Source organism: Peromyscus eremicus, chromosome 14 (genome assembly GCF_949786415.1).
Source record: "Peromyscus eremicus chromosome 14, PerEre_H2_v1, whole genome shotgun sequence".
NCBI lineage: Eukaryota > Metazoa > Chordata > Mammalia > Rodentia > Cricetidae > Peromyscus > Peromyscus eremicus.
The window spans coordinates 53,645,158-53,661,284 of NC_081430.1; the positions used below are offsets into that span (position 1 = coordinate 53,645,158).

The 16,127-nt window shown below is 40.3% G+C and overlaps 1 protein-coding gene across 2 annotated transcripts in view; it reads left to right on the forward strand.

The window, feature by feature from the left end:
• The window catches only part of Papola (poly(A) polymerase alpha), a 52,113-nt gene that overhangs the window by 7,906 nt on the left and 28,080 nt on the right, over positions 1 to 16,127 (forward strand). For both annotated transcript variants that reach the window (XM_059279540.1, XM_059279541.1), the window contains exons 2-7: positions 6,597 to 6,770; positions 7,680 to 7,746; positions 11,825 to 11,906; positions 13,613 to 13,722; positions 14,284 to 14,337; positions 15,535 to 15,646. In XM_059279540.1, the coding sequence (XP_059135523.1) occupies positions 6,597 to 6,770; positions 7,680 to 7,746; positions 11,825 to 11,906; positions 13,613 to 13,722; positions 14,284 to 14,337; positions 15,535 to 15,646 (599 nt within the window). The remainder of the gene's footprint in view (positions 1 to 6,596; positions 6,771 to 7,679; positions 7,747 to 11,824; positions 11,907 to 13,612; positions 13,723 to 14,283; positions 14,338 to 15,534; positions 15,647 to 16,127) is intronic.

A 16,127-nucleotide genomic window follows, 5' to 3' on the forward strand; every position in this document is an offset into this window, starting at 1 on the left:
ATACCTGTGAGAGTTTCCTTATTCCTTTTCTGCCCAGATTTCTTTTTACTGCCTAAATAATGTTTAAATATATAGAATTATTACAGTAAATAAGTTATTGTAGTTTATTTGATTACTTTCAAAGAATAGCCAACAAGTTAAGCTTCATTTTTAACATAGAAATGATGGCATGTTTTTGATTGGGTAGTTGCTATAAAGTTTTAGACAGTGGATCTGTTGATAGGAGGGACCACAACCTATTTCAGATTTCCAGCATTAGGAGTCGAGGATTCATCAGTGGTCTGAGCTTTGTATAAATTGTGTGGTAAAGTACTCAAAATAGTAACTATTGGTAAAACAGCTCTGGGGTGTGACCTTTGTGTGTTAGTCTTCTGCTGCCCCCCACCCCCACCCCTTTCCCTTCTGTATGGCCGTTCTCTCGTAGTCTCTCTCATAATGTCCCTCTTGTCGGTTCTTCTTGGGGTGTTGAGACCAGGTCTCACTGTAGCCTTGACTGGTCTGGAAGTCACATTTTTAAGTTTATTTTGTGTGTATGTATGTGTGTTGCGGGGGGGGGGGGGGAAGTACAAGGACAATTAACTTATGGGAGTTGTTTCTCTCTCGCTGTGTGGGTTCTGAACTCAGGTAGTTAGGCTTGGCAGCAAGCAAGTGCCTTTACTTACTGAGCCATTTTAGCCCGATTAAAAAAAGTTTTTTTCTAATTTATTTTTTTTTTTTGTGTGTGTGTGAATGCTCTGTCTGCATGCATGTACACTTGCATGCCAGAAGAGAGCATAAGATCCCATTATAGATGGTTGAGAGCCACCATGTGGTTGCTGGGAATTGAACTTGGGACCTCTGGAAAAGCAGTCAGTGTTCTTAACTGTTGAGCCATCTCACCAGTTCCCCAATTAAAAAGTTTTAAAGTTAGATTTATTTATGTGAATTTTCAGGCACATGTGTCCCATACATAGCTTTTGTGGACAACTTGTGGGAGTTGATCTGTGGTCCCAGGGATTGTGGGAATTGGTTTAGGTCCTCAAGTTGTCAGGTTTTTTGTTTTGTTTTGTTTTGTTTTTTGTTTTTCGAGACAGGGTTTCTCTGTGTAGCTTTGCGCCTTTCCTGGAGCTCACTTGGTAGCCCAGGCTGGCCTCAAACTTACAGAGATCCTCCTGGCTCTGCCTCCCGAGTGCTGGGATTAAAGGCATGCGCCACCACCGCCCGGCTAAGTTGTCAGGTTTGATGGCAAGTGGCCTTTAGCTTCTGATCTATCTCTCCAGTCCTTTTTTGTTTTGCTTTTAAAATAATGTCTTACTCTGTAGCCTAGTTGTCCCTCCAGGTCCTCCTGTGTCGGCCTCCTAAGTACCAGAATTAGAGTTTTGTGTCACTTGCCTTCCCCTTCTGGTGTTTTAAGTGCTTGCTTCTCATTATCTAAAGTAGCCGTGATTATGGTAACATTCCAACGTGCTCTGCTTTTTGAAGTACATAAGGATACACATTGTGAAAGATGTAAAGAGGTACTGTAGGTAGAATACATGGAGACCCAGTGAACTTAGGAAGTTGTTTCTGTCTTCATTTGCAGTGGTAGAGTTAAGATAATTGGTAGTTATGTAAAGTGCTTTGACTCACTCTGTGGACTGAGATTTCAGTAAATGCTGTTACTGGAATTGTACAGCCTTTTCACCTGACATCGTGAGCATTTTTCCTTGCTACCCCATGAAATACTATTATATTATTTTGTATGAAAATATGTGTAATATAGATGTATAATTATATTATATATATTACACACATAAATATACTAGGTTGGCAAGACAGTTTGTCTGCATAGCCCTGGATAGCCTCAACCTGAGAGATCTGCCTGCCTCTGCCTTCCAAGTGCTGGAATTAAAGGTGTGTGCTACCACACCTGGTAAATTACTATTATGTGGCATGTTATTTCCTAAGCATTTACTGTAACTAGACAGTCTTTCACTAATGATACGTGAATGGTTTCCAGACTTTTCTGTGATGTTGCATATAGGGCTCCGATGAACAGTCTTAAATTACCTTGTTTATATATTTCTCCTATGAGAAGGGTCAGATTTTAGATTTAGAATGTGGAAAATAAAAAGAAATAATTAAAAGTGAGTAGAGTAGATGTGAGCATGCCTCACTCTGGAATAGCGCTGGAGTACATGATGTTCCTGTCAGTTGTATTTCTGTATAGGAATTGGGGGCCATGTATATTTTGGACAGTCTTAAGGTTTTTTACAACCCTCGGCTTAGGTTGCATTCTCATCCCCCAAGATAGTTTCTCTTTAGTACAGCAGGGCTTCAAGCTCATGACCATTCTCCTGCCTCAGTCTCTAGAATGTTAGGATTCTAAGCTTAGACTCACCATGCCCAGCTTGTTATGTGGTGTCTTTGTTTTAAAAAGTGTGTTGTAGATTAGTTTAGTCTGGTCTACCTTGTCTTAGACAATGTTGTAGAGGCTGTATCTTTGAGTGTCAGAACTTTAACTTGATAGATGGCTAGAGCTGAAGTTGTTGGTATAAATGCCTTCAGATAGTTGGTATCTGAGCTGGGCAGTGCTGTCACACACCTTTAATCCCAGCATTCAGAGCCAGAGGCAGGTGGATTTAAGTTCCAGGCCAGCCTGGTCTACCGAGCAAGTTTCAGAAACCCTGTCTTCAAAAACCAAGAACCAAAACAAACAAATAAAAAGCAAAGAGAGGGGAAAAAAAACCTTAACAGTAGCAAAAAGATGTCTTAAACTGCTTTTAGCACTGTTTTGATTTCTCTTTTCCTTCCTCATGCTTTTCTTTCCTCTGGCCAGTGTCTCCTGCATACTGTGCAAGTGTTCTGTCTCTTAGCTCATGGAATCATTGCTCTTTATTTAATTTCTAGTGTTAAATGAGAAACTGTGAGTTTTCTATTTAAAATATAGTAACAGTGCTCATTGGGACATTTTGGATGCTCAAAACAGGCAACATAGTGCTTAGAACTGATACTTGTTTTTATTTAATTGTGAGAGAATGTACATACCTACCTATACATATACCATTCTTAATGCATGTGCTTTTTTCATGGCATACAAGCCATAGCTTTTAGGAGTACTTACCATCTTTGTTCATTCTGAAGGGTCTCTTGTTTCTGCCACTGCCCTGTGCACTGGTCTGTCTGTTAATGTCTGGTCAGTTCTCTGGTCTTCTAGTAGGAGTGCTGGGATTAGATGTTACCTGGTGAGCCATCTCCCCAGTCCTTATTTTTACCTACTTTTTTACGCATGTTTTTACTTGAATTAGATGACATGTGTATGCTTGTGTGTACACGTGTGTATGCTTAACATACATGTTTTATGCTTTTGAAGTAGATGAAATAAAGTAGCTAGATGACTACATTTTAAGTTGAGGTAAATTTAAAAAAACTGCATATGATTTGTTTCCGCATTATTTTAGCATGGAGACTAATGTGGGCATAAGGGTTTTTTTTTTTTTTTCCTCCAAATCAGGATGAAAACTATTGTACCCCTTTGATTTTTTTTTTTTTCCTCTTTTTTTTTTTTTTGAGACATGGTCTTTTGTAGCCCTGGCTGGCCTTTAACTTGCTATGTAATGGAGGAATAACCCAGAATTTACCTCTACCTCAATTCTGAGATTACAGGTGTGCACCACTAAGCCTGGCTCTAGATTGAACAACTTTGTGTGGATTTTTAAATCTGAACCTGTCTCCTGATACACTGGTAAAGAGACCTTGACAGGAACATTCCAAGCTTTTGTGTGTTGTGTGTCTGATAATAAGAAACCTGAAGGCTGTGGATTGTGCCTAGCACTCAGGAGGCAGAAGCAGGTGGATCGATCTCTCTCCCTCTTTCTCCCCTCTTTCTCCCCCCCCCCCCTCTCTCTCTCTCTCTCCCCCCTCCCTCTCTCCCTCTCTCTCCTTCCCTTCCCCCCCTCCCCCCCTCCCCTTCCCTCTCTCCCTCCCCCCCTCCCCCCCTCCCTCCCTCCCTCTCCCCCCCTCTCTCTCTCTCTCTCTCTCTCTCTCTCTCTCTCTCTCTCTCTCTCTCTCTCTCTCTCTCTCTCTCTCTCTCGTTTGAGGCCAGCCTGGTCTACAGAGTGAGTTCTAGGACAGCCAGGGCTACACAGAGAAACCCTGTCTCGAAAAACAAACAGAAACGAAACGGGGTAGGTGGGTGGTGATGATGAGGACTGGAAAACACAGCAAGTGGGTGATCATATTTTGCTAATAAACCAGACTGAACTGATTGGTAAGGAATTTACCTTACCAAGGTGAAGAAAGCAAGGAAACATTGCTTGTGGAGATGGACATGTTTTAAAGTCACTAAAACATGATTTCAGCATGCACTTGTGAAAGCTCGCTCCATACTTGAGTTTCTAGCTTTATTTACTTAATGTTAAAACCATTTATGAAAGTTGGGCATGGTAGCACATTCTTATCCTAGCATTCCCAGTCGGAAGGAGGAGGGTGACAAGTTGCAGCTTAGCACGTGGCAAAAAGTCTTGTCTCAACTAAAGCAAAGCAAATGTTATTTGTGATTGAATTTATAATCCTGGCTCAGTCTGGAGGACTGTAGTTGAAGAATCTCAGTGGAGCAGTGAATAGCAAGCTGATGCAGTTGTGTGGGCCATGGGTAAGTGTGTAAGGTTGAGACACTTAGAGTTGGGGGTGTGCTGAGACAACATCTTAATAAGTTGCTGTCTCAGTTGTCTGCAACTCCTCCTGCCTCTGCTTCTGGAGCGCTGAGTTACAGATGTCTTCTACTGCTCCTGCTTTAGTGAAATGGGTTTGAGGGCTGCCTTTCTGGGATAAATTTTGAAAGAAATTTGATAACTGTTGACTAATGAAAACATGTAATGCTTAAAACATGAATTCAGGCCGGGTGGTGGTGGCCCGTGCCTATAATTCCAGCACTCGGGAGGCAGAGCCAGGCAGATCTCCGAGTTGGAGGCCAGCCTGGTCTACAGAGCGAGCTCCAGGACAGGAACCAAAACTACACAGAGAAACCCTGTCTCTAAAAACCATATCAAACCAAACAAAACAAAAAAGCCCATGAATTCAGTTAATTAGTATATCTTAATTGTAGATTTTTATATAATTTTGAAAAGTAAAATCTTCAGTTTTTGGGCTTTAAGAAAATGCTTGGTAGTCTTATGGATTCCTGGCTTTTAGAAGGAACACCACAGCCCAGCAAGCAGCACATTTGAGAAGAGCAGATTGAAGAGACCAGAGGGGAGTTCATTGATGCAGGGAATAAATCAAATTCTTATTTATTTAATAAATATGACTCCAGTCTGAATGAAAGCTGACACAGCACATAACTAGATCAGGGCACTAATCCTAATTAGTCTCATCAATAAAAACCAGGAGTTAAATATCAGGATAATAACCTGAAAGATCAGAGAAGTAGAGCATCCACCAACAGCTTTTTACCTCTCCGGATCCTCAGGCCAAAAGGGGGCCGAGATCCTGTCTCTACCCGCCTTAGTCCTTTCTCTGCCTCCAGATTGTGCTGGATTAAAGATGTGATCCTCCCAAGTGCTGAGATTAAAGGTGTGCACCACCACCACTCAGCCTCTATGGTTAACTAGTGGCTAGCTCCGCCCTCTGATCTTCAGGAAAGCTTTATTTGTCAGAACACAGACAAAATATCATACAACAGGACACAGTGATTAGAAGACACACAACATACAGCTGAGTGGTCAGCAACAGGCAGAATGGACTTCCTGGTGTGCTTATATCTGTGTTGGTATCACAAGACAAAAGCAGAGCCCAGTGGATCTGTACATTAGTGTCCTGGCACTCAATGCATAACATTCATGAAGTATCACTTTTCTATAAAGGTGTCAGAAACTTAGTTTAAATACAGCTCTTTACTTCAAGTTGGATTTGTATGCTATTTACCCCATTACATATGAGTGTCATCCATTGAGTCACATGGTAAGTATTTCATTTAGTGTGTTTCATTTAGTTAGTGTCTTATGTCAAAAAATGGCATTTACTTTTCCTTTATTGAGATAGGTCTCATTGTGTAGGCCGAGTTTAATATTGGCGATCTTGTTTCTGCCTTCTGAGTGCTGGGATTACAGTACACTAGATGCCCAGTTGAAACACCCCCCACCCGGTTTTTATCAGGGTTTTAGAGATAACAGTACAAAAATACTTCTTGTTAAAATTTATAAAACATTTATTTTTTGTATTCTTATCTAGCAGGTGTGTTCTGTATTGCTCATTCTCTGGCTGTGAGTCGATCTAGGCTTTTCCATTTATTTTGGTGTTTCAGTGGCTGGGGAGGAGAAATAATTGATTGATATATTTTACTTCGAAGTACATAGAGATATATTTTGTTGTGAAGCAAAATGTCTTTGAAAATAAAAATTTGGAGCCGAGCATGGTGATACATGCCTGTTACTCTAGCATTCTGGGGCTAAGGCGAGTAGGTAGAGTTCATGGCCAGCCTGGATTGCATTGCATTTCCTGTCTGAAAAGAAAGAACATGGCAAGGATCAACTGTTTAGAAGCAAATTTTACTAAAGTACCTATTCCAGTCATGTTGATTAATTTCAAATTGTAGAATTTTGTGGCAGTAAAGAAAGTTTATCCAATTCCATTTTTAGTCCAGTTACAACGCAGGGATCACAACAAACGCAGCCCCAACAGAGGCACTATGGCATTACCTCTCCTATCAGCTTAGCGGCCCCCAAGGAGACTGACTGCCTACTCACACAGAAACTCATCGAGACTCTGAAGCCCTTTGGGGTTTTTGAAGAAGAAGAGGAACTGCAGCGCAGGTGAGATGTGTGTGCTGTGTGCGTGAACTTTAAGATGTTTGAACTCAGTGACTTTTGAGTCACTCTTCACTCACTCCATAGGTCAGGTTACTCTGAATCTATAGACTTGTTTCACACATTGTGTTGATACTCCCTAGAGAAAATGTGTTTTCTACAGAGAATTCTGTTGCCTTAATTATGTTTTTTTGGAGGTTGAGGGAGCAGAGCAGTCTTGGTTACAGTTTAAACATTGCACATTGGGCAAGTGCTCTACCACTGAGTTACCCTTAGTCAATTTACATTTTTCGATGGGGCTGCAGATGGCTTAGGTTAAAAACACTGGCTGCTCTTACAGAGGACCTGGGTTTAAGTTCCAGTTCCACATGGTGGTTCTTAGCCATCTGTAACTCCAGTTTCAGGGGATCCAGTGCCCTCTTCTGGCCCCTGTAGGCACAAGGCACACATACACAAAAAACGTAAATAAATAAATTTCTGAAGGCTCTTAGTTCTAATGTAGGATTGTCAGGAGAAAAGGAAATGCTTTAACCAGTGTCTCAGTGCCAATGTATACCCACTATTAAGTTTCTGATCTCTTCTGTGAATTTTGAGACTGGATGTGGTGGCACACACCTTTAATCCCAGCACTGGGGAGGCAAAGGTGGACAGATCTCTGAGTTCAAGGCCAGCCTGGATTATATAGTAAAACCCTATCCATAAACAAATAAATAAATAGAAAGAAAGCCTATTATGGAAGCAAATACCTGTAATGCCAGGACCTGGAAGTCAGAGAGGATTGTAAATTCTAGGCCAGCCTGGGCTATGTGGTTAAGACCATGTCTCAAAAATGAGAACAAAAGTAAAACTTAGTGAGCCAGTTATTTATAACTTAATGTGTAATAGTGAATAATTTGATAATTGCTTTACCAACAGGATTTTAATTTTGGGAAAATTAAATAACCTGGTGAAAGAATGGATACGAGAAATCAGTGAAAGCAAGGTAAGGTCCTACAATCAGTTGTCCCCTTTTGAGTGGATTCGGTCTTTTGTGGTTTGTTTGTTTTTGAGGTAGGAGTTAGCTGCATGTTGGCTCTGGAGCTCACTATATAGACCAGGCTGGCCCAAAACTCACAAAGGTTCTCTTGCCTGTGCCTCCTGAGAGCTAGGACTAGGTGTGCCACCACACCAGAATTCTTTTATTCTTTGGTTTTTTGAGATAGGGTTTCTCTGTGTAGCTTTGTGCCTTTCCTGGAACTCACTTGGTAGCCCAGGCTGGCCTCGAACTCACAGAGATCTGCCTGGCTCTGCCTCCCGAGTGTTGGGATTAAAGGCGTGTGCCACCACCGCCCGGCCAATTCTTTTATTCTTAAGACTAGGTTTCTTGTTAATTTTGAAAGAAGCCAGCTGAAGTTAGTGACTTTCTAAAAAAATTAATGTTCTCTGGTTATAGCATTTCAGAGTTGGACCCAGTAATTGTGAACTACTGCCCATTCTTTTGAGAATCACTTCAGGAAAGGATTCCCCTGATTAAGGTGGACATAGCACTGGGCAGCAGTCCCAACACTTGGAAGATGGAGGCAGGAGGATTGAGAATTTGAGGTTAACCTGGGCTGTGTTACGAGACCGTGTCTCTAATCAAACAGTGAAAAGTTTAAAAGGTTTACGGAGGTGGTGGTGCATGCCTTTAATCCCATCGCAGGTGGATCTCTGTGAGTTCGAGGCCAACCTGGTCTACAAAACAAGTTCCAGGACAGTTAGGGCTGTTATACAGAGAAACCCTGTCTCAGAGAGAAAAAAAAAGTTTACTGTATTTTTGGAGTATTCCAGGTCTGGATTTAGTTCCTACCATACTTGAATCTTAACTGTCTTTAAAAAGGTCCTGGAATAACTTGATTTTTTTGTTTTTAGTTAATTTTATGCGTGTAGGTGTTTTGCCTTCAGTATGTCTGTGCACCATGTGTCTCGTGTTTGAAGAGGCCAGAAGGGGGCATCACATCCCCTGAAACTACCTTTACAGATTTTGTAAGCTGTCAAGAGGGTTCTGGGAACTGAACCTGGGTCTTCTGGAAGAGCAGCCAGTGCTCTTAACCACTAAACCATCTCTAGCCCCCTTGTGGTTTTCCTTTTCCTTTTTCTTTTTTCGTAATGTTTTTAGTTTTAGATACTCAAAAGAGATCATATCATCATTGTTTAGTTATGACATTTCTCTGAATTCATGACACTTTGTACTCATTCACACAATTAAGGAGTCCATTGGTACGCTTAATGGTAAAGGAAAAGTTTTTAGAGCTGTGTGGAATGTATTTGACACATTTTTTAAAAGTTCCATAAGAAGCAGTAATTTTTCTGCTGTAATAGAAAATGGATGTTTAATTTATACACAGCAGAAAAACTGATAGAGAACCAAGGGAAGAAAGATTCATAGGACAGGAGGAGGTATTAACTTACGAGAAAAGTAAAAATTACTTGGTTTTAGGTAAATTGATGGTGTTCTTAATACATGTTTATATATTTTAAACAACTGATTAAAAATTGGTCAACTGGAGCATTCTAAATGGCAATCTTTTTTTTTGTTTTGTTTTGTTTTCTTTTCTGGAGCTGAGGACCGAACCCAGGGCCTCAAACGCTCTACCACTGAGCTAAATCCCCAACCCTAAATGGCAGTCTTTATGTCCCACATTTTTCTTAAACAGTTTTTGATAGAAAATTTGGAAAGGTAAGTTTATGAGCTGAGCAAGAAATATCCAAGCTTAAGTGTTTTTAAATTAAAGTTGGTACTAGCCTTGTGTAGAAAGCATGGATTTATTGGAAGAGCTTTTTCCTTTGATGCTTAAAGGCGCTAGTGAAGTAGACAAAGCCACAACTGGTTTGTATTTTGATTTGGTTTTAGTAAGTAGCCCTGTTGGGCCTTGAAATCGATTACCTAGATAGTGTGATAACTTTGCCTTCCCCTTGGTAGTGCTGGGAGTACAGTTACTTTTTGCCACCACTCCTGGTCAGAACTTAGGATTTTCATGTAGTCCAGACTGCCCCGGACCTCCTTGCCTCCCCTTCCTAGTGTTGTCTTATAGGCGGTGCTAGGATTGCAGGGATGTGCACTTCACCTGCCATCATGAGCACTTTTATTTACTTTGTGTTTTAGTAAGCAGAGCAGAAGCTTTGTATTTAATGTATTCACCCATGCGCAGTGTTAGACTTCACCATTTCCTTCCCCTGCCTCCCGCATCTGTCAGTCATCTTCACCACAGAAAGTCCTCCATTTGCTTTTATGTCATCTCTTGTCTGTCTAGATTGCACAAATGAGAGACGGTATGCAATATTGTTTGCCAGAATTTGACTGATTTTTCTTAAAACGATCTTTGGTTCCATCCATTTTTCATCCAAAAGATTAATTACATATTTATTTTTAAAGATTTGTTTTTGTGTGTTTTGCCTGCGTGTATGTCTGTGTGCCATATGCATGCCCATGCTTGTAGAGGTCCGAGTGAGGTCAGATCCTCTGGAAACAGAGGGCTGGGAACAGAACCCCTGGCCCTCTGCAAGAGCAGCCATTGCTCTAGCTCCCTAATTTTATTCTTTATGGCTGAATAAACTCTACTCTGTATACGAAATACTAATCTTCTTGTGGGATGTGTAGTTGGGAAGATGTTTCTCTGTTCTGTAGGCTGACTTTTTCACTCTGGTTTGCCTCGCTGCACAGTTTTTTAATTTCATGAAATCTCATTTGCCAGTTCTTTGTATTATTTCCTGAGATCTTGGAGTCTTTCAGGAAATCCTTGCCTGTGCCTGTATTTTGAGGCATTCTGTAATTCTGGGAAGATCATGTTGTGTAGTCTAGACTAGCCTGAGAGCTAGGGTTGCCTAGCTTCCTGAGATCTAGAGTTGCCTAGCTTCCTGAGAGCTAGGGTTGCAAGCGCTGGGCCAGTATGCCTGGCAAATGAGTGAGAATTTTGACACAGTTCTTCTGTGTAACTCCCTGGGAAGAACCCTAGAGTTAAGAAAAATTGTTTGCCTTAACAGACTGAATCTCATTCCTCTGGTTTGGTTTGTGTTCAGTGAATAGCTTGACTCTGTGGTGAGTGGCAAGTTGATGAAAATGGGGTCTCATAAGGAGAGGCCTGTGCATGGTTTTCCATCCACTGATAAGGTCTCCCTGTGCTGACATGGTAGCTTGGGCTGACATGGAACCCGAGACAATCTTCCTGTGAATATTTTTGGATCCCATTCTTATTTTTAGATCTCATAATTCTTTTCTATTTCAAACTTTTATTACATTTATTTATTGTGGGTGTGTGTGGAGGTCAGGGGACAATTTACTGGAGTTGCATCCTTCTACCGTATAGCCCTAGGGTATTAGTTAACCCAGGTTGTCAGGCTTAGTGGCAAGTGCCTTTGTGCACTCAGTGATATTGATGAACTTTTTTTTTTTTTTTTTTTTTTGGTTTTTTTTGGTTTTTCCGAGACAGGGTTTCTCTGTGTAGCTTTGCACCTTTCCTGTATCTCGCTCTGTACACCAGGCTAGCCTCAAACTCACAGAGATCCGCCTGCCTGTGCCTCCAGAGTGCTGGGATTAAAGGTGTGGGCCACCACCACCTGGCTAATGAACTTATTTTTATCCATTTAATTTTCTGAGATGGGGTATCTTACAAGGCGCATATCTATATTTATATCTGAGGATGACCTTGAACTTTGACCCTTCTGCTGCTGCCTCCCCAGTGCTGAGGATTACAGGCCTGTGCCACTATCCTGGTTTTATGTAGTTAGTGGTGGAGATCAACCCAGGATTTTATGCCTGCACAGCAAAAGTGCTCTGCCATCTGAGCCATGCCCCTGCTGTTGATATTTTGTTATAGTATCAATAGCGTTTTCATAGTTCTAGGACTTGGGAGTCTGAGGCAGGTGGATTGTGACTCTGAGGTCAGCCTGGCTACACAGTTAAGAACTTGTCTCAAAACAAACAACCAGGAAGAAACCCCTTCACTAAATAAACAAATGACAACCCAGAAATAAGCTGTTCTCTCATTTGAAGTGGTGTCCCTGATGATGCTTTACTGACAACTGTTGTTTTTGTTCAACAGAATCTTCCACAATCTGTAATTGAAAATGTTGGAGGAAAAATTTTTACATTTGGATCTTACAGACTAGGAGTACATACGAAAGGTAGGTAATAATTTACTTATTTGGAGTTAATAGAACTTGTATTTCTTAAGATTATAACAGTTTTTAGCTGGGAGGTAGTGGCTCATGCCTGAGAGACAGAGGCAGGTGGATGGATCTCTGTGAGTTTGAGGCCAGCCTGTTCTACAGAGTGAGAACCAAGATAGCCAGGGCTACACAGAGAAACCCTGTCTCGAAAAAGGAAAAAAAAAAAAAAAAAAAAGAAAGAAAAAGAAAAAAAAATTATGAGTCATATATAAGCTTTGATTAGCAAGGAAATGAGAATTCTTGAGTCTTCAATTCAGAGGGAGCCTTCTATATCTGATGTCTGTAATGCAGTGAAGTAATAACTCCGTTTACCAGTGGAGTAAGCCACATTTTCTGTATTGAACAGTATGTGGTTGGCTGCTGTACTGGAAAGTGTAGGTGCAGAGTAACTCCCATTGTGTTTTTTGGACAGTTTTCTATAGATTCCTACTTCTTTCTGCAGAGTATCACTGGGTATGAACAGAGTCAAGGCTCTAAGAAAGTCTTGTCATTCTCTTGTTCTCATTTCTTTATTGCAGATAAAGTTGTAAAATACAGCTTAGCAAAAAACAAGCCAGTGTGTCCGTAGCTCAGGTGATCACATTGAATTTTTTTTTTTAAAGGGTAACTTTTTTCTCTTTAAAAAATGCTTACTTTTTGTCTATGCATGGCTTTTCTTTTGCATGTGTGTATGAATGTATGTGTATCACATGTATGACAGGTACCTGCAGAAGCCAAGAAGGGGCATTGAATCCCCTGGATCTGAGTTTAAAGAACTGGTGTGAACAGCCATGTTCGGTGCTGGGAACTAATGTTGGGTTCTCTGCACCACTGAAGCCACCTCACCAGCCCCCAGTAACTAAGTTCTTCATCTTCATTATCTTCTTTATTCCTTAAAAGAGACAGAAGCAGCCTGTACAGCTCAGGTGGAAGAGGTCACACTCTTAAGCCATGTGAATGCCTTGTCGCTCTGTTCTCTCTGTCTCATTGCTCTGTCCTGCTACAGTATGTTTACTTTTGACATGTCCTGTGCATGTGCCTTGTAGGGTGCACTGTAGGTTGACTTTTTTTGAGTATGATGCCTAGTCTTGAGAATTGACCTGATTCTCTATAGGAGATCTCTCTATTCAAGTTTTTAGTTTTACTACTTTAGCAGAGAAGCTCTACGTGAAAAGAACATAAAGGAAAACTGGGGTTTGTTGTTGTTGTTGTTGGTTTTTGTTTGTTTGGTTGGTTGGTTTGGTTTTTTTGAGACAGGGTTTCTCTGTGTAGCCCTGGCTGTCCTGGATCTTGCTCTGTAGCCCAGGCTGTCCTCAAACTCACAGAGATTTGCCTTCCTCTGCCTCCTGAGTGCTGGGATTAAAGGCTTGCACCACTACTGTCAGTTTGTGGTTTGTTTATGAATGACATCAAGACCATGGATAAGTGCTCACCAGGAAAGTCCTGGCTTATCCTTGTTTTGACTTGTTTATGGAGTTCAGTTTAATGACAGTGTATCTGAAGAAAAGCATGCTCATCAGTTAGTATTACCTTTCCCCACTGACTTGGTTGTGTTTGTCAGGAGGATAAAGTTCTAGAGCTTGCCCATATCCCATCAATTAATATCAAATACTGTTAATGCTAAGAAACAAGGCAATTTTTTTGTGCTGCTTTGTGATGGTTGAACTTTTTTTTTTTTAAAGGTGCTGATATTGATGCATTGTGTGTTGCACCAAGACATGTTGATCGGAGTGACTTTTTCACCTCATTCTATGATAAATTGAAATTACAAGAAGAAGTAAAAGACTTAAGAGTATGTAACTATTGGGGCAAGAGAGGAAGGGTGAAAAACATACCACTTAGTCCTTTGAGAGAACTTTTATGTTCCAGGTAGAGGAATCACTGATTGAGCTGTTCCATTTTGCCAGGCCATTTTGAGCATTCAGCATGTGTGTTTTACAACAAAACTAGAATAATAAACCTATAAACGCCTTAGAAATTACGAAATAGAAGTAAACACAATGAGTAGTAAGTAATCTAAGAGCAGCTACATCCTATGACAGAAAAGGATTTTGACTGTTAAGGTCATTGCTAAGAACTTATTTTTTTTTGGGCATTATGATAAATTATGTTGAAACAATTTCAAGTGCCTCATTTAAAAAAGTAACAACAATAGCACACCTGTAATCCGGGCCCTTGGGAAGTAGAGGCAGGAGGATCAGAAGTTCAGGATATTTTCAGTTGGGTGGCTGGTTTGAGTCCAGGTTGGTCTACATGAGACCCTGGCTCAGACAAACTAAGTGAAAGTGTAGTGAAAGCATGTACATGAACTTACGATGAAGCTTCAGGAACTAAACTTGTTGCTTTCTCACAGGCTGTTGAAGAGGCATTTGTACCAGTTATCAAACTCTGTTTTGATGGAATAGAGGTAAGGTCTAGTCCTAGGGGGCAGCTTTTGGTATGGATTGTCCTGGACTTTGGTCAGTGTAGACACAAATTTGATTGCCCGAAAGAATTTGAGTTGGTTTGATACTAAGAATTTTTGTCATGGAAATGGGTGCTTGTTCTTGTAGAATAGCCCTGTTAGGTTATTCTGACAGCGAGTGGAAGCAGAGGATCTGGGGCTGGAGGCTGCTGCAGAACAGTTAAGAGATAGTTCGTTCACATGTGATTTGTGTGTTCTGGGTCAGGCCCTAAGTCCACAGTCTGTTTTTGAAGTAGCTTTTCTCTTTTTGTTCATTCGGTGTGAGCTGGCATGCTTTAAGTACTTCGCTGGAGAGTTAATGCAGTGTTTGCCTCTCCTGCTGCTGCTTCTGAGGAGTACAGAGGGCTGTTGGCGCAGAGCTGCTTCTTAGATACTTCTGATTATAAAACTTTGACATACTGAAAGAACGATAACTTGGTGTTTTGTTGTTTTTGTTTTTTAATGTAGTTGGGGGGGGGTTAGAGTTTTTAGAATTGCTATGTAAGGTGCCTAACTTTTATGAAAAGTTAAACTATCGATTTTAATAAGTAGCCACAATGTTAAGTTTGGTTAAGAATTTTTGTATACTTTTTTTATTTATAGCCAGTATTTAAATATAAAACCATAATTAAAATATAAGGTGACATCCCATTTACCTACTGGTTTTGCTTTCTTTTTATGTGAAAATAAATGAGTATGTGAGCTCCTTTCTGAGTTCAATGCTACTGTATCTGTGCCACCCCACACAGCCCTCTACTGTTCCACAGAAGCCGCAGGAGAGGCAAATACCAGGGTGGGGACTAACTCTCCTATCAAAGTACTTATCTCATATTTTGCCCCTTGAAATATGCAGCTAGCATACAGCTCCTACAGATTCTAAACCAGAAGTTAATTCCAGTGTATGCATTTAGCAAAATGAGTAGACTTCTTATAGTTAAAATGACATGTGATATATATTAGGTTCTATTTCATATTACCATTCCTGTGCTTTAACCTCAGATTAATAGCCTGTGTCTGCAGCGTGGGCTTCTTGTAAGGCCCTTGTAGTCATTGTTACCTTCATGTCATTGAGAGAGAGGGCTTTAAGATTTTTTTTTTTAATAGAAATGCCTTAAAATTAGTTTGACATATATGGAATGTTAGATTTTATTTTTGTTTTAGATTGATATTTTGTTTGCAAGATTAGCACTGCAGACTATTCCAGAAGATTTGGACCTACGCGATGACAGTCTGCTTAAAAATCTAGATATAAGATGCATAAGAAGCCTTAATGGTATGTAAAAGCCTGCTTGCTTTTGTCAAGTTGGAGAGCTTTTTTTTTTTTTTTTTTATTCAAATAGTAAATAACAGTTTTTAAAATGTATTCTTTGTAATAAAGGTGTTTGCAGCCAGTTATTATTGGATTATTAATGCATGATGAATATAATAAAACATTCTTTACCTGGTAGACTATAGATCATTGTCTGGTAGTTTATTTGCTCACTGATGACCTTACAGTTTTTCCTGTTACTAATGGTATGTGAGTTCCTAAAAAGACTGACATCTATAATGTTGCTAGTAATTGAAGTTTTCCTGTGTAGTCTTCATTAATTTGCACTTGATAGTTACTTTATAATGTTATCAGATGAGTGAAAAGGGTTTTCTCTTTAAAAAATATTAGAATAGCTCATTACCAGTACTTTGGGACAAGTGTTGGAAGCTTAGATGCCTCAGGGCATCTGGACAGGAAAAGGCTCAGTTATGAGTTAAAATGT